Source organism: Plecotus auritus (genome assembly GCF_963455305.1).
Source record: "Plecotus auritus genome assembly, chromosome: 1".
NCBI classification, from domain to species: domain Eukaryota; kingdom Metazoa; phylum Chordata; class Mammalia; order Chiroptera; family Vespertilionidae; genus Plecotus; species Plecotus auritus.
Window position 1 is genome coordinate 23,625,586 of NC_137770.1, and position 19,225 is coordinate 23,644,810.

At 46.2% G+C, this 19,225-nt stretch overlaps 1 protein-coding gene across 4 annotated transcripts in view; it reads right to left on the reverse strand.

The window, feature by feature from the left end:
* ADCK1 (aarF domain containing kinase 1) overlaps window positions 1-19,225 on the reverse strand; it is a 121,474-nt gene that overhangs the window by 100,489 nt on the left and 1,760 nt on the right. For all 4 annotated transcript variants that reach the window (XM_080672315.1, XM_080672314.1, XM_080672317.1 and 1 more), the window contains exons 2-3: window positions 15,819-15,962; window positions 13,057-13,140 (exon numbers count right to left, since the gene is read on the reverse strand). In XM_080672315.1, the coding sequence (XP_080528441.1) occupies window positions 13,057-13,140; window positions 15,819-15,953 (219 nt within the window). In that variant the 5' untranslated portion in view covers window positions 15,954-15,962. The remainder of the gene's footprint in view (window positions 1-13,056; window positions 13,141-15,818; window positions 15,963-19,225) is intronic.

Consider the following 19,225-nt stretch of genomic DNA (forward strand, 5'->3'; position numbering starts at 1 on the left):
ACAAAAATTCTTTACAGGTTTCAGTGGGTTTTTTTTACATTAACAATAGGAAGGGTCGGGGTCATACACATTATTCAGTCTCTCTCCCTATCCCAGACTCCCATCACCACCACGAGTTCAACAGGCAACTTGGCAGGGACCTCTCACCACCCCCAATCCTGGTTCCAACATGTCCCAGCACAGAGGTTGCCATCTCCTGAGAGACTCCTGCAGGTTAGGATGCAGGGCCACAGGAAGACGATGCTGATTTACTCACCCCCCGGGGCCCACATTTTGCTTTTGCAGTGGGCCCCGAAAATTATGTAGCCCACCCTGCCTCTTCCTCTAACAGTCTTCCCTCAGCTCTTTTCTTGCTGGTTCTTTCATCACTTTCCAATTTCAACTGAAAAGCCCCCATCAGAGAGCCCTTCCCCAGCCCATCTTCAGTCACTTTTTATCCCATGACCACATTTTATCTCTTTTAGGGCACTCAGCAAGAGCTGGCATTATGTTGTTTACTAACCTCCCTGATCCTCTACATCTACAAAGTACTTAGTGAGCCTGGCGTGTGCCCAGTGCTGTCCCAAGTGTTGTGGATAAAGCAGCAAGCAATCAGATTGAGTCCTTGGCCTCCTAGAGTGGACGCTCTGAGTTCCATCAACTGATAGTTATCTCTGGTCCCCTCAAGAATAGGCCATTGCATACCCAGCACCTCACACAGTGCCTGGCACGTGGTGTGGTGGGTGCTCACTAAATATTAACTGCACAATTGTCCACATGAATGAGTGGCTTAGGTACTTGGTGCTGTGACCAGGCATAGCACAGAGATGCCCCTCTTCGTCCTCTAGCATGTGGGGCATGAAGCTCTGTTCCATTAGCAAGAAACTGCAGGGAAGGAGAGGCCTGGAAACAGACTGGAGAAGGGGGCGGTACCCCAGATCCTGAACCACGCTGCCTTAAATTAGCCTCACATATGTCCCGCCATTATCAGTCAACAGTTTATTTGTATATTTAAGGGAAGTTATTCTGCTAATTGGACATATGTCTCACGGTTCTACAAGGAAAAGTCTATTAAAAAGGCTTGCTGTCGCCAGCAAGAGCTTTGAGGGTAGTTTTACTCAGGGACAGAAAGGAAGTTGAGTAGATTTTAATTTGTTAGAAAATAGCTGCTTGGGGCCAAGACAGTAAGAAGCAGGAAATCAAGAACCGGCTATTTGATTATTACTGTTATTAACAAGCGCCTCGCTCACCATTACGGCTGCAGAGCGCCTTCCATCAACTTTATTAGGTATACCATGGCCTTCCCTCTATACCTGCTACTCCAGCGATTCCCATCTTGGAGACATGACCCGCAAGGCAAGAGAAATGCAGCTTGGCCAGGCCAGGATGAGTCTGGCCTCATGGCCCCTATGGCCCACCCTCCTGAGCACAGGAAGCTGTAAGAATTCGGGAGACCAAAGGGCTTTGGGAGAAATGGCGAGGGCTGAGGGGATGGGAGAGAGGAGGCAGAAAACACTGGTTTCTCAAGGCTTGACAAAGGGTTCAAACTCTCTGATACAGCAAAGAAATCCACACCTCAGCTCGCCCAGAGGAATCGAGGAGTCAGCCAGTCCAGAAGAGACAGCCAGGAAGTCAAGTGGTCACAGGCACCTGCTCAGGAGCCACACTATCACAGATAAATCCAAGACCTGGTGGTGGGTTGAATGCTGGCACCCCAAAAGATATGTCCACATCCTAACCTGTGATTATGACATTATTTAGAATTGATTGATTTCAGAGAGGAAAGGAGAGGGAGAGAGATAAAAACATCAATGACACGAGAGAATCATTGATCTGTTACCTCCTGCATGCCCCCTACTGGGGATCAAGCCTACAAACCAGGCATGTGCCCTGACTGGGAATTGAACCATGAACCTCCTGGTTCATAGGTCAGTGCTCAACCACTGAGCCACACTGGCAGGGCCTTATTTAGAATCTTGAAGAGATCACCCTGGACTGGCTGGATGGGCCCTAACTCCAAGGACAAGTGTCCTTATAAGAAAGAGAAGAGAAGATGGAAGCAGAGAGTGGAGGGATGTGGACACAAGGAGCGACAGGAGCCACCAGAAGCCAGAAATGGCAATGAAGGATCCTTCCTGTGAGCCTCCAGAAGGAGTGTGGCCCTGCTGGCATCTTGATTTTGGACTTCCAGGCTCTAAAACTATGACAGAATACATTTCTGTTGTCAGTGGCCACCGATTTGTGGTCATTTGTTATGGCAATCACAGGAAACATACCTAATTACTAGGTGTGGGCCATCAGACAAGTCAATCAATCTGCCTCAGTTTCTTCATCTGTAAAACAGGGATGATAACAATCATATCTACCTCACAGGGTTGCTATGAAGTTCAAGAAGATAATAGAGAGACACCTCCTAGTATAGCACCTGCCCTTTATTGTTCAGTCCATGTAAACACTTGTTCTTAGCAATGGAAGCCATTAAAAATATGGTTTTCCAGCCCTAACCGGTTTGGCTCAGTGGATAGAGTGTCGGCCTGCTGACCGAGAGGTCCCAGGTTCGATTCTGGTCAAGGGCATGTACCTTGGTTGCGGGCACATCCCCAGTAGGAGGCTTGCAGGAGGCAGCTGATCCATGTTTCTCTCTCATCGATGTTTCTAACTCTCTATCTCTCTCCCTTCCTCTCTGTAAAAAAAAATATATATATATTTATATATATACATATATATGGTTTTCCAGGCCTCACCCCAGGGTCATGGAAAATAAATCTTTCAAGTGTATGGTCTAGAAGTCTGCACTTTGTAAGGCTTCCCTGGTGACTCTAATTGCCTAAAGGTTGGGAACCACCAGCGAGTCGTCACAGTCCCCTCCATGACAGACAGACAGAATCTCTCCCGTTTTGGGAAAGTTGCCCTTCCAGATACAGATGTCACCACTGTCCTTGGTAAGCCATTCCAGTACTATAACCTACCTTGGTGGTAAGGAAGTCCCAGCTTATGCCCACCCTGAATCCGTCATCACATAGCTTCAGCCCATTGCCCTTCACTACCCTGGGCAGAGGTAGAGGCCACTTGGGAGCTTTCCAGTGGGAAACGTAATCAGCACAGGGAAGCCCAGCTGTGGTTAGTCTGGGACAGAGTGTGAGACGGGTAAGAACAGGCAGCAGCGGCGGTTTCTCCAGCTCTTGCCCCAGTAGGTGTGTGTCAATGCAGTACCTCAACACAGCACTGTCTCTGGGGAGCACTGTACAAGAACCAGGTAGCCCGGCAGTTGGAGAGCAGCTCTGCGGCAGGAGGAAGCAACCCTGTGTGTCCAGACAGCCTGTGTAGGCAAGGGGACTGCAGACACATGCAAACAAGGAATCAGCTAATGTGATGCTCGTGCTGAACAGAATGGAGATACACCGCACACAACAACGGCCTTCCATCACCTGAAACCCAGGGGCTTATTTTGTTTCATTTCAGCTGTGGCCTTTGGAAAGCGATCACTGCCTCTGAGCAGCAGCAGCAAACACTACCCCAACAGGCAGCTTCAAGCCTGGAACAGCACCAGGAGATAAACAGGGTGAGCTAGGAGAAAAGAAGAGCTGGAAAGAAAGGGAGAAAGACCAAGGCAATGGTGTGTGCAAGCCAGAGTCTGGCCCAGCGTCTACTATAGACGGTGCAGCCTGCGCTTCTCAAAGTGTGACCGGCACCAGTGATGGTGTGCAAAAATGTGGTACAAGAGTCAAATGGGGGTGGTACCCAGAATGCTTATTTGCATATGCATTAGACCCCCTAAAAAGAGAGAGCTAGCCTATCAAATCTGCAATTTCACAGATATTTTTCCCTAGAACAAAACCAAGTAATGGAAAAAAGAGTCAACAGAATGAAAAATATCATACAAACACAAAAATGGCTGGTTGTGCCAAGGAAGTGCATGGCAATGATAACGAAACCAAGATTGAACTCGTGTCTGGTTAAGTAGGAGGAAGGCTGAAGTCAGGGCAGAAGTACCTGGGGCTGCAATTGTAAGGGTAAGGTGTTATTTCTGAAATAGTGAGTACAGGGGTAATCACTACATTATTTTTATACCTTTTCTTAGGTCTTATATATTTCACATTTTTAAAAAGACAAGAGATATGCAAACCTGGCAAGATGGGACATAGTTATTGGCCATGGTCTACAGGTCACCGGCAAGTCCACAGCAATCAAGGGCTTTGAGTGGTCTGCTAGGAACTACAGAGAAGCCACTGTGCTGTGAGCCCCATCTCCAAGGGAAGCTGGATCATGCCAGATTTTCCTCCAGCATCCCCACTGGTGGGAGTGAACCCCCAGATCTCTCCCCAGACTACACCAAGGCCCAAAAGCCCACTCCTAGGGAATGTTCCCCAAATTTAGAAGGCCGTGGGGTCAGGGCCACTGCAGAAAGTTGTGCAGCTTTGCAATGCAGTACTCAGAGAGCTTTGGGTACACAGAAAACTAAAAAGGACGTGCTAGATTCCATCACAGACTCTCATCATATTCCAGAGGCCTGGTCCTGAGATGACCCAACCAAAGCAAATTAAATGCAGCTCATGTTCCTGCAGAAATTATCACAAACTCTGAAAAAGCCAGTCACCAAGAGAGCAAGGATTCAATTTCCCTTCTCCTCTAGACAGAACACTCTCAGGTGAATGTTCCCTGATGACCAGCAAAAGAGGCACAGAGGGCAAGGAAACTCACTGAAAAGCTTCTACCCCAGGTTGACAGATACTGTGCATGCAAAAGAGCTGTGGCACAATTAAATACCGTTGCTCTGGAGGCCTTCCTGGGCATGCACCCCACCCCCGGCTGGGTGAGGAGACCCTCTCCTGTCCCCGCTCTTCATGGCCCAGGAGCTAGTTGCTGTCAGGGACCGGAGCTGGAATGAAGGCAAATCAATCCTCCTGCAGCTGTGATTTCACACCCGCTTCCCCACTAGACTGTGAGCAACTGGAAGGCATAGGACACGTCTTATTTTCCTTTATATCTTCGGAGCCTAAGCCTCACACAGGACCTGGCACACAGCAGGCTCCATTAATGTGGGTTAAAATGGATGGAAGAATCCATTGAGTGTTCCTCAATGGTTGAGTGTCAACCTATGAACCAGGAGGTCATGATTCGATTCCTGGTCAGGGCACATGCCTGGGTTGGGAGCGCGATCCCCAATAGGGGGCGTGCAGGAGGCAGCCGATCAATGACTCTCTCTCATCATTGATGTTTCTCTCTCTCCCTCTCCCTTCCTCTCCGAAATCAATAAAAATATGTTTTTAAAATGGATGGAAAATGGTGGAGACATGTCCTGACTTGGCCAGGGTAGTCCCAGCTTTCAGAGAATATTCCTGAAGAGCCAGACACTGCTACAGTTCCCCTTGCAGAGCAACAAGCTCTTTAAACTGCCAACTGAATTGCCATGCCTTCACTAAGCTGGTAGTATGGTTATCCTGCAAACTGGCAGCTTTTGCATAGCTTAAGAGTTGAAGTGTTTTCCCAAAGCACAGAGCTAGCATGTACCAATTCCTTTAGGGTCTACACTCCCCTCTACCAAGGAGCGCAAATTCCAATTATTTGTTGAATTAACTGGTTGATTGAGTGGGTAAAGGAATCCCACGGAGGAGGCTCCATTGCCCTTCTTCCTCTTCCCCTGTGTTTCCCAAACCGACCCCAAGCAGCATGTCAGCCTCAGGGCTCACACCAGGGGGGACAGACCCCAAGGAGAAGCAACTCCAGCCACTGCAAGCTAGTTGGCAAGAACAGCTGCCCAAGCTTTTTTGGTTCCACTTTCCATCCAACTTGGCTTTCCCCCAAGTTGGAAGTTAATAAATGGAGACAATCGAGTATCAAATGCAAAGAACAAGAGATTGGACAAGACCTGGATATCCAAGCCCAAGCCTATGATCTGCCACAAACCTGCGGGGGTCTAAAGAGTGGCATCAAGCCTCTGGACCTCCGGTTCCGCATCTGTACATCAAAGGCTTGAGCTAGCTCCGTGATCGGCAAACCGCAGCTCTTTGGCCCCTTGAGTGTTGTTCTTCCACAAAATACCACGGCCTGGGCGATTCTATTTTGAAGAAGTGGCATTAGAAGAAGTTTAAAAAATTTGGCTCTCAAAAGAAATTTCAATCGTTGTACTGTTGATATTTGGCTCTGTTGACTAATGAGTTTGCCGACCACTGAGCTGCTAGCTGATGCCAAAGATGGCTTTCTCAAGTTCAATGGAATAATTATAAACAGAGGCATCACCCCACCTTAGCCCCTTACTCTACTCCTCTGGGTAACATCCACTGGTCATATTAAGTCCCTTTCCCCTGCAAACACCCTACCATATGCCATGGTTCTCAAGAGTGCCAACATATGACCCTCCCTCTTAATGCAGATTTCAGTAATGCCAAAATTGCTATCCCCTACTCAAGCCCAAAGCACCTGTGTCCTTCAACAAGGTCAGGTGTAAAGGCTAGCTGAATTTAGTAGGCACAAAAGGTCCTTGCAGCACATTTAAAACTATCTCCCATTCTGAGGGTAAATATTGCAGGTGAACCTCCTATCTCTAAGTTTCACACAAGCACGTGGAGGGAGCGCCATCAGAGGTGTAATACTTCTGACCTCTCCCTGCCCTCTCCCTCACTCCTTGTGGCAGGAGGAACTGCAGCTGGTGAGTTGGGAGAAGAAGCACAACATGGTGGACTCACCCTTTCCTCTCTCCTCCCCTTTGGGACCTTCATACCTACAGAGCACTGGTATTCAGCACCTCCCTGACCTAGGACGCAGGCCCCCATCTGAGAGGCTTGCCCTGCCAAGTCTATGCCTGGTAGATAAGTCTAACAAATTCAGGGGAGAAGTCAAACAAAGCCCACTCACCCGGGGACCCAGGCCACAAGCTCCAGCCCAGCATTGATCAGTAATAGGCTGACAGTTTGCTCCCTACCTGGCAGAGTTCTGCTACTCCTGGGTTCTGCTTCTTGGGTAAGGAGGAAAAGAGCATTAATCATTTCCTCCTCAAGCCCAAATGTTAAGTATTGCAGTAACTAATATGACACCCACTGTTGTCCTAAAGCATCTGATACCATGGGAGCCCAGTGACCCAGTCAGTAACACAAAATTGAATTCTGCTAAAAAGCTTCCTAGCCATGCTCTGGCCAGTGTTTCTAAATGGTTAGAACATTGATCCCAGCACCAAAGGGTCCCAGGTTCAATTCTCAGTGCAAGGGCACATTCCTGGATTGCAGGTTCCATTCCCAACCGCCCTTGGTCAAGGCAGGTGTAAGAGACAACTAACTGATGTGCTTCTCTCACATCAATGTTTCTCTCTCTCTCTCTCTCCCCCTCCCTCCTTCCCTTCAACTCTCTCTCTCTCAAAATCAATAGAAAAAATAACCTCAGGTGAGGATTAACAAAAAATAAATAAATAAATAAGCAAACTTCCCAGTCAGTAGCAATCAAGGTCCCCTCTCATTAGTAGGACTCTAGCAGTCGTCTGGCTTTAGCCTCCGTTAGGTCCAGGGACTCAAATGACACATCTCTCCACAATACTGGCTGCATTCACAGATGGGCTTTCCCCTTAAGGGGGCAAGATGGCTACCAGTAGACCTAAGCCAACATTCTATACTCTCTGCTCATACAGCAGAAAAGACACTGTCCTATGGGAGACACCCCCAAAAGTCCTGGAGCTGATGCTCACTGCCCAGCCTGGCACAGGTGCCCTCCCTGAATCAATCTCTAGGGCCAGAGGAATAGGCCTGATTAAGTCACATGCCCACTCTTGTAGCTGAGGATGGAATGAGCCCCATTCAAACCTCATGGTGAGTACCTGAGATATGACTAATTCCCCAAAGGAAAGTTTGGATGAGAATGGTTCTCGATGAGAATGGTTCCTGCGCTGTAGAATTAACTTATGTCCACTTTACCCCAACCCCTCGCTCAGAATAAATTGTTCTACATCCTCCAGCCCGTTGTCTGAACGTCTGCATCAGCTATGACTTTTTTCTGCCCTGTGGACAGGCCAGTTCACACACGTTTTCCCTGTTTATAAGCATCCTGAGCACCAGGGATCTCATTCTCCAACATCCCTGGGCCCCACCCCACACCTCAGCTGCCTAGCAAAGTGCCACTGAGCCCCAAGGAAACACTCCGCATCAGGTCCCACCCCCTCCTGACTCAGGGCTGATTCACTGAGATCCATGTCAGCTGAGCACCAACCTTGAAAGTGCCTGCCAACCTCATCTCCTGGCTCTGGCATATTCCAGGACCTGGGGACGCTGGCTTGACAGGTGAGATAATTATGTTTTACCCTTCACTCACTCCTTTATCAGTCACTCAGATGAGAACAGATAAGTGTTCCGATGGAAGAACACACTCCTGCAGTATTTACCTGTTCTCTTTAGTGCCAGCCAGCTCCTCCTTCCAAGGCACAACTTCGGGACCAGCCAACACCCCTCTTATCTGGTGCCAACTACCATGTGCTACCCTCTTGTCAAATGCCAGGCTGCACTTTCCTTATTCAATTTCCCCAGGCGCTGCGGCACCCCGGCCTTTCGGATAACTTATACATGGAGGGCGACTGTCTCCATGGCACCCCTGCCCCTGCCTGCTCTGCCCTTGGACCTCTCTGCAGAATGTTGCTCTGGTGGGTTACAAGGCCCATAGCATTAGTTAGATGGACAAAGGAGGGCAGAGAAAAGCAGGGGGTGGGGGTATATTAAGTGCTACAGACTTTGAGACCTTCCAATACAAACTTTCATTCATTCATTCATTCAACAAACCTTTATTCAGAACCTACTGTGCCCGGGGTACTGTTGTAGGTGCTTCAGACGTGGAGAAACACAACACAGACAAGTCCCTGGGCTCATGGAGCACACCTTCTAGTAGCCATCTGACTTATTTACATTTACATTTCACAAAATATTCCTTAGTGATGGGTATAACCATCTCCAGCCTACAAACAAGGAAAATGGCAGCTCCCAAAATGACCTCGCCAAAGCTGAGGCACAAACTCGGGTCTTCTGATTCCAAACCTTACTCTCTTTCCAAACCTTACTCTCCCAAGGCAAGTAGCTAGCAAGATGCAGCCTGGCATTGAAACAGACATTCAATCAACTCAGTCCCAGGCATCATCACTAGAGGTGGAAGATATAAAAAAGACTCAATCCCTGATTGAATAGAATCTATAGTCTTAAGAGAGAAAAAGACCAACTATCATTTGTGGCAGGAATAAAGGTAGAGTGATTAAATTCAAAGAGGAATCTATCTCTAAAATAATACACAGGAAATAATGACCACCTTCAGGCAGGAAAATTGGGATCCTGAGGAACAGGGATCCAAGAATCATTTTGTATGTTCAAATATTATATATTTTGAATTGTGTGCCATCCAAAACTATTTCCTATTAAATGACCCTTTGAGGATGCAATCAGCCAAATCCTGAATGTGGAAAATTCTAGGGGATAAATGATCTGGTTCTTCAATAAGCAAAAAAGCTCAAAAAAATAATGAAAGAAAAGAGGCAGGGGAAATATAGATTTGAAAGGATTCAGGAAACATCAACCAAATGCAATATTTGTGCCTTATTTGGATCCAGATTTGAACAAACCAACTTTAAAAATATATTTTGGCCACAACAAGGAAGATTTAAATGTGGACTATTAGAAGTTATTAAGGAATTATTGTTAATTTTGTTAGGTATGATCATGGTTTCTTTAAAGGTCCTTATCTATTAGAAATGCATACTGAAATATGTAACATGAAATAATACGAAGCCTGAGACTTGCTATTAAATACTTCAACAAATAATAATAATAAATAAATGCATAAAAAATAAATAAAGGAATGAATAAAGGGGGAATAAGACAAGATTGACGGAAGTCCTTCCCCTTGAGTTGGGCTCCCGCCTGGCCCCCAATATTTCCAAATTAATATTTTCTAGTCTCGCCCTAGCTGGTTTGGCTCAATGGATAGAGCGTCAGCCTGCGGACTGAAGGGTGCCAGGTTTGATTCTGGCCAAGGGCACATGCCTGGGTTTTGGGCTCGATCCCCAGTAGGGGGCATGCAGGAGGCAGCTAATCAATGATTCTCTCTCATCATTGATGTTTCTATCTCTCGCTCCCTCTCTAAAATCAATAAAATATATTTTAAATATATATATATATATATATATACATATATATATATATATATATATATATTTTCTAGTCTCTTTCATTTGTGTGTAGCCTCCTCCAGAGCCCGAACCCTGAACCTGAACCCTGAACCACGCAGGACATGAAAGGGGTTCACTACAAACTGGCGCCTTCGATGTGGGACCTCTAGAAGGGGATGATATTTCGCCTAGAGCGAAGAACGGAAGAATACACCGAAAAGGTGGGGGAAAAAATTCACCGAAAAGGTGGGGAAAAGATCACCATATAGGTGAGGGAAATTCACCGCACGCAAAGCCCACGATCAGCTGCAGAAGTCGCGATCTTAAACAACCCCAAGACCATGTGGATTCCTGCAACAACGGATCCCGGAGAGAAACTGACCGGATTGCTCCAGCCATGAAGACAAGAGAAGCAGTCCAGAGATGGGAGACGCTGAAGACGCCTTGCCATACTAGCAGTCAGCAGCTGTGCGTCGCTGTAGGTTGCCCAGGACCAAAACCAGAGAAGGTCGGGCCTGCATTGCCACCATCTGTTCACCATCCAGAACTGAAATATCATTGCTGACATGTACATATAAGGAACTGTTGGACATTGAAATTCGGACTCAAAAGTGTTAGACATTGAAATTGGGACTCAAGGAACTGTTGGCCCAGAAAGAAACTTACTACAGACTGATTCATTTGCCTCTCAGCATAACCACTATTGCTTGTCTCATTTTTGTTTTCATATGTTTATTTCTAGTCTGCAGATGCATGATTTTTTAAGAAAAAAAAAACATGGGGGAGATGTTGAGAGCCGTCCATTGTCCTCACTAGCAGAGAGGTATGGATAAGGAACCCGGAAGGCTGGTCAACCATGAAGCTCTGAAAGGTCATAGCCTCCACCCACTGTTTAGTTGAGACAATGGTAGCTGAAGCAACTTCCACCTTCTAGTTTTATGTAAATTCTTGCTGATTGGCTATTATTGGAATTGCCTGCCTAAAGGCTATGGGTGTATCCCATAGTTTTAATAAAAGAGATTGCTAGGCCAGAGCAAAGCGAAGTTCTTCCCCTTGAGTTGGGCTCCCGCCTGGCCCCCAATATTCCCAAATTAATATTTTCTAGTCTCTTTCATTTGTGTGCAGCCTCCTCCAGAGCCCGAACCCTGAACCACGTGGGACGTGAAAGGGGTTCACTACACTTTTATTCTAAGACTTGAATTCTTGAGAGAATTAAATTACATCCTAGAATTATATCTACCTATGTAAGGTTACGATAGTTTTTCTTTTTAGAGAAATAAGTTTATTGATTTTTAGAGAGAGGAAGGGAGAGGAGAGAGAAACATCTATGTGAGAGCATAACATTGATTGCACACCCGCCACTGGGGATGGAGCCAACCAGGGCATTGTCCCCTGGCCAGGAATCGAACCAGCAACCTTTTGGTACACTAGACAAGGCCCAACCAACTAAGCCACACCAGCTAGGGCTATACTTTTCATAATTTTTTACCACCAGATTTACCATTACTGGTCAACAACCCATCAAAAATTATGCCTCTTTCTTAGTGGTGCAACTATTAGTCCTTCCATTTGGAGAGAAACCAACTGGTCCCCAAAAATGTCAGGGAGATGACACACCATTGTAATTTTATGGGATTCTTCTCCCCACCCTCTGACATAATTGTTTTTTACAAAGGCATGTAGGTCATTGCATCCTTATGTCATCAATGAGGTGGGCTAGTGTGTAACAGCCTGTGGACTGATGAAACAATAAATCCTTCTGTAGCACAGAGTCAGAATTGAGCTAAGTTTGATGGTAGACAATGAAGTTGTACTGCTATCCTGTCCCTCCTGGGAAAAAGATGTTCTCACTTTATTGGAATCAAGAATAAATATAGCCCTAACCGGTTTGGCTCGGTGGATGGAGCGTCGGCCTGCAGACTAAAGGGTCCCAGGTTCGATTCCGGTCAAGGGCATGTACCTTGGTTGCAGGCGCACACCCAGTGGGGAGTGTGCAGGAGGCAGCTGATTGATGTTTCTCTCTCATCGATGTTTCTAACTCTATCCCTCTCCCTCTCTGTAAAAAATCAATAAAATATATTTTTTTAAAAAAAGAATAAATATAATTTGTTAGATTAAAAAAAAAAAAAAGACAAGATTGACAAAATATTGATCATTTCTGAAGTTGAATGACAATTCCACAGGACTTCATAACACTGTTCTCTCTACCCCTATGAATGGCTGAAATTTCCATAATGAAAATATTAAATAAATTTTAAAAAAATTAATTATTCCATCCACCAAGGATGATTGATAAGGGGAGATGTTTGAGCTGAGTCTGGATGACTTGGAATTTTCTAAGGGGCAAAGGGCTGAGCAAAGACACATCTTTCTGGAGGAACCAAAAGTATCTACATTTGACCCCAATCTCAAATTACATTCAACAAAGATGCCCTCTTACTTGATGCCCCAACTCTCTGGGATATCTAGTCACAGCATCAAAATCAACCACCCTATTCCAAGTGAGAACAGAGTGTGTGGGGTGGACAGCTCCACTCAGAGGCCTACAAGAGGCCCCAGTGTCACTCTCAAAGGACAAAAAAACAATTAACCTCTTTCAACTGGGTTTTGCCTGATAAAGCAGTTTGGAAGCCAGCTGAGTTATCTCAGAGACAGAGCCATCCTTCCTCCTGAGTCATCCCAGAAACACACCCCAGCCTCCCTGACAATGCCTTGTAGACCCATGGTCTTGGCACTACGGGATCCAGCTTGATGTCAGCCTGGCAGCCCAGCCCCTCCTGGGCAGCCACAGCACCTCCAATGAGGAGGTGGTCCTTCCCTCCTTCCTCCCGAGCCCCCATCCTCGATCCCCACACTGGCCCCTGCACACAGGAAGTGTGCTGGCTTTGCAGCCACTTTGGGACTTACTCAGTCCTGGTCTGGCTCAGATGGGTCCCATGGGTCCTTACCTCGGAGCGAAGCTGCGCATACTCCTCCGAGCCATAGGGGACACTCCTCAAGGAGGTGAGATAGTCATAACTGATAACAGCTGTCTGTGAAGCAAGAAGGGGGAAGCTTAGTGCCCAGGCATCAAATATGACTCCTCTGCCAAAGAACTAAAGCTGCATGCCCCTGACATTGGGGAACAGGTAGTCCCACCCCTCAGACGCTCTGCCCCCAGATTTTTTTTTTATTGTTTTTTTTACTTTTTAGAGTATTACATATGTCTCCTTTTTCCCCGATTCTGCCCCCAGATCTTAACCTGGCTGGCTTTTTCCTGCTAATCAGAGCTTTGCACAAATGCCACTTCTGCCGAATTCCAATCTAAAGTTGCCTCACCCCCCAGGAACTCTCAATTGTCTGTCATAACAAACCACCATCCAAAATTACCTTGCTCATTTGTTTCCTTGTATTTGGACTGTCTCCCCTTTGCTAGGATTTCAGCTCTCTGGGCACAGGGGCTTGTCCTTACCGTGTCAGGCATATAGGTAAATGCTCAGTAAATACTAATTGAATGAGGGCTGTTGGGTAAGCTTATCCCACTCTCTGTATCACAAATAAACATCATTTCATATTTATGTTTGCTTTAATAGCGTAAGTTTTGATTCTCGGTCCCTTGGCCAAAACTCCAAGAGAAGCCCCCTCACCTCTGGTGAATCAGTCTCCAGATATCTCAGGCATGGAGGAACTGTGGAGATTGCCTTGCCTAAACATCCCCTTTTAGAATTGAGCAACTGAGGCCCCTAGAGGTTAAGGTGAAAAGGAAAAGGGAGTGGGTGGGCTTGCAATCTAGTTCAGTATCTGGTTAAAACTGTAGTCTTACTTCCCCACTCTGACTTGGGTGGAGCTGCAGGGCCTAACCCCAGGGCCCCACCACAGCGGACTTGAGAGGAACTGAGGAGCATGCCCCCAAGGCCCCGCCAAGACTGACTTGGGCGGAGCTTCGGGGACCCTCAGGGGCCCGCCACAGGAGGAGATGTATAGGTCAGAGCCTCCCCATGAGTTCAGTTCAGGCTTTGGATCTGGAATTCCTCTGGACTAGCAGATCTGCGAAATAAAGGTTAAACTTTCCTCCCTACGAGTGCTGGCTGATGTTCTCCTGTGCCACAACAAAGGGGCTTACAAAGCTGATATTGAGAGGAGTTTGTTCCTTCGTCTGCACCCCAAAGCTTTATTCCATTTGACATATACTTGTTGAACGCCAACCACAACCAAGACCTGGTCACTAAGCAGTGCAGAATAGTCAAGACCAGAACCCTATCCTTTAAAGAATGCACAGCCTAGAGGCTGATTTATAAAGCACTGGTAAAGACCTTCCTCCCTTCTGTCCAACTGTTCAAATCCCTAAGGCTCTATGGCACTCTATACAGCACTCATCCTGACTCCCAGTTCAAGGGCTCACTCCTGTGTCTGAGGTCCCACAGTGGTGGTCGTCCGAGTCACTATTTTGAGCCAGTGCATGGCTGTAGATTGTTTTCTGACCCATTCAGATGAGCATTTCTCAGCCAGAAGCTCCTTCAAAGCTTTGTCTAAATGGGACCGTTTGCTTCTACTCCTCAAAGCATATAAGACAATGCTAGACCCCAAAAAGGCACTCAGAAAACACAGAAATCGTTTCATAGTCTCTGCTTATCTATTGTCTGTCGTGATTCTCTGACTCAGCTTTCCCTAGAACAGTGGTCGGCAAACTCATTAGTCAACAGAGACAAATATCAACAGTACAACGATTGAAATTTCTTTTGAGAGCCAAAATTTTTAAACTTAAACTTCTTCTAACGCCACTTCTTCAAAATAGACTTGCCCAGGCCGTGGTATTTTGTGGAAGAGCCACACTCAAGGGGCCAAAGAGCCGCATGTGGCTTGCGAGCCGCAGTTTGCCGACCACTGCCCTAGAAGGTAGGCACTACAGCAGCCTCCCCTCTGAGCCAGGCCAGGGAGAAGACTTGATAACACCAAGTATTTTTTTTTTAAATATATTTTATTGATATCTCACAGAGAGGAAGGGAGAGGGATAGAGAGCTAGAAACATCGATTAGAGAGAAACATCGATCAGCTGCCTCCTGCACACCCCCTACTGGGGATGTGCCCGCAACCAAGGTACATGCCCTTGACCGGAATCGAACCTGGGACCCTTCAGTCCGCAGGCCAACGCTCTATCCACTGAGCCAAACCGGTTTCGGCAATAACACCAAGTATTAAAGAAATGGCTGGACAACAACCCAAACAGACTGTGCATCAGAATACAGCTACCCCAGGGGGAGTAAGGATGAGCTCATCCTGCAGGACACAGGAGAAAAGAAAGCATGAAGCATGTAGTAATCGACCCACAAGCAAATGGGACAGTGATACAGGCTGCTTTCCACAGAGGACACACTCACAACAGAATGATGCTCCTGAGCCAGTGGGCAAAACCATCAATGGTCACATCGTCAACTCAGATTCTCAAAATGGCAAACCCTTCTTTTCAGGTATTCGCTGAGGAGCGCTGCCCTCTGAGTCTGTCACTAAAATGAGATATGGAACTTACAATGTAGGCTGTAACACAAAGATCCTGTACAATCCTACTCTCCTTAACTTCAAGACGGCAGAGGTTGTGTACATGTAAGGATAGGTACATGTTTATCTCCACAAATGTGTGACCAGCATGTCCATCTGCTACATATATGAACACCTGCATTTAATATGATAGTTCCTTTCCACCCCCAATTGAAAAAAAACAAAAAACACCTACCGTAGCAACTGCTCTGCCCACCCTGACAGCTCCAAAGTCATTAGGGTCCAAGTACTTGTTACTGTAGAGGTAGAAGCCAGAGGCAGCAAGAGCCATGCTGGTCCAGGAAGCGAGCTTGAGAGCCCTTCTGGCCATGCTCCCAAACTGCAGAAGGCAAGTAGAGAAAGAGGAACAACTGAGTTTCATAAACAGACCAGGATTCAAATCTAGGCTCTTAATAGATTGTATTTTGGGTTGTTTTCTTAATCTCATTGCGCTATCGTTTGCCAAACCTTGGCTTAGCTCATAGTAGGTATTCCAAAAGTATTTACTGAATGAATCAATCAATGAATGAATAAACTATATCCCATGAGCCTGTGCAGAGCCAGTAACAACATACGTCCCCAGGTGAGAATCACATACTGAAGTATGATAGCAACCATACTTGGGTAAAAATTGCTGTTTAATATTTTAACCTTGCTGTTTTGGGTTCTGTACTCATTTAAAAGTTATTTTGATTTTCTGAACTTATGTACTATTGAATACTCCCTTGATGGCGGTTTGAATATCCCTTGATTGTGATCTCACTGGTCATCGAAGCACATTCCTCTGGGACCCAGGACAGATAGTGATCCTAAATTGTCTCAGTAGCTACAGATAACTGAGTTTCGGTTGACTCAGTGGTCCCGGAATCTGGACAGCACAATTATTCTAAATTGTCCAGGTGGTCCCAGATAATGCGTTTCTGTTGATTCAGTGATTCGTAGATACTTTAGATAACTAAATTGCTCTAATTCTGCTTCTGTAAAAATGCTTTTTCACGAAACAGGTTCCTCATTCCAGACCCAAAGATGTAATCAATACTTTTGTGATATTCTGCATATAAGCCAGAAGTGGCAAGGTGTTCGGGGCTGCAAGGTCTGGAGTGCTTTTGCTCCCTCGTATGCCGCCGGCTTTTAATAAATGACTCCATAATTCGACCTTTTTTTGAGGCGTCCTTTGTAAGATGGGGGTTATACTACAATACCGGGGCTGCCAGTTGGATAGCCATCCTCCTCTGTTCACCCCCAGCACCAGCTCCCAGCCCTCGCCTCCTCTGAACCCTATCTCCTAGTGCACCATTCTCCACATCTGTCCTTGTAGGCAATAAGGCCACCCCTAGCCTTGAGACAACCTCTGGGTGGGGAAGCAGCTGTGAAATAGACACAACTCCCAAGACCTGGTTTTCATGCAAATGTCCGCAGTAATAAAAGAAGTGGAAATTGAAAAACATAAAATAGATGATATAGAAGCCAAACTGTGTCTAAATAGACTGAAGCTGGCGTTTTCCATAAGGTGTCAGGGAGTCTTTAACATGCAAATGAGTTGCTTCCCTCGGGGTATTTTAAAAGACCCTGTCAGCCGTGAAATATGTCTGTCCATGAAAAACACCTCTCATTATTAAACCCTTTGCTCATGGATCATCTGCTCTCTTCTGTTTACTTGACTTTTTACTTTCACCTGAGTTACTTCTCATACCAACATACATTTGAAGGGGGAGGGGCGGCTGAGGTCACCAAGAGCCTAAACCTAATCATTAGATAAATAACATTAGCAGTAACTAACCTTTACAAAGCCCTTTGCACTCATTATCTCATTTGATTTTCCACACAATCCAGTGAGGTGAGAAATAGTATTACCAGCCCCATGTATAAGTGAGGAAACCGAGGAGCACAGAAAGCAAGTGATTTGGCCAAGGCGGCTCAGATGGTAAACGGTTGAGTAAGAGCTTGGGCCCTACTCTTTATGACAGGTGACCTCTTTGACAGGCTCTCCCAGACCTCTGTTCACCAACGTTCTTACCACTGTTCACACGTTAACTGAATCAGCCACTCTGGGCAGGGACTATGATTTCTGACCCTCTACCACCAGTGGTTCTCAACCTTTCTAATGCCGCGACCCTTTAATACAGTTCCTCATGTTGTGGTGACCCCCAACCATAAAATTATTGTCGTTGCTACTTCATAACTGTAATTTTGCTACTGTTAATGAAGCGTAATGTAAATATCTGTGTTTTCCGATGGTCTTAGGCGAGCCTGCTAGCGGTTCTCATCCTGTGGGTTCTCAACCTGCTAGCGACCCACAGGTTGAGAACTGCTAGCAGGCTCGCCTAAGACCATCGGAAAACACAGATATTTACATTACGCTTCATTAACAGTAGCAAAATTACAGTTATGAAGTAGCAACGACAATAATTTTATGGTTGGGGGTCACCACAACATGAGGAACTATATTAAAGGGTCGTGGCATTAGAAAGGTTGAGAACCACTGCTCTACCACACCCAAGCAATGCCAGGCATATGGAAGATGCTGCTTGGAGCCCTGGAAATCAACATGTCACAAGAGCAACCAGCCCTAACCGGTTTGGCTCAGTGGATAGAGCATCAGCCTGCAAACTGAAGGGTCCTAGGTTCGATTCCGGTCAAGGGCATGTACCTTGGTTGCGGGCACATCCCCAGTGGGGAGTGTGCAGGAGGCAGCTGAATTGATGTTTCTCTCTCATCGATGTTTCTAACACTCTATACCTCTCCTTTCCTCTCTGTAAAAAAATCAATAAAATATATTTTTTTTAAAAAAGAGCAACCAAAGCACCTCACCAGAAACCGATTCCAGCCTATGAAACATTTAGGAGAGCTGTGTTATTGTCAAAACTATGATTAGAATCCATCTCATTGGACCGCGCCGGTGGGTGATGAAACGAGGCAACAGGAAAGTCTGGAAGTTGATGGGCAAATGAAATATCCATTCCCTGGACCGAACTAAATGGGGAACCTCACACTTACTGTTCACCGGCCAATAAGTGGCTAGATCTTTTCAGTTACCATCCCTCCCCACATCACATTCTGTGACAACAAGCCTGGAATCATCTCACCCTGCTTGGTGCACAGGTGAGAATGGTCTCAGAGGAAAGGCACTTTGGGCCCTACTTCCATCAAGCCTGTAAAATGATCACAGCCTCCTCCCATTTCCTAGACAGACTATTAGACAAATGAGCCTTATTTTTCCTGTCGTGGATAAGTAACTTGTCCATCATGTCTTGAGTTGATGCCCAGGGTTGAGTCAATGCCCAGGGTTTGGCCTGGGCAGGTTTATAATCTGCTCTGCCCTATAGAGAGTGATGCAGTCCCAGTGTAACCACACTCCCCTTCCTAGTGTTTGATGCTCAGAAGGTGGCTGAATCAATATTGATTAAATAAAGGAATCCCTGACTGATGCCAAGGTGCCAGAGTTGACAGGGAAAATAAATCTCACCCAAGCAAGGAATAGAGGTTCTTCATTCTCCTGGGAAGGAGGGCCTCAGGGAGAACAGTGGAAAACCTAGTGCCAAGAGTCAGCAGCAGGCTAAGTGCGAGGTAGAATGCCAAGTGCTTAAACATCTCATGTAACTT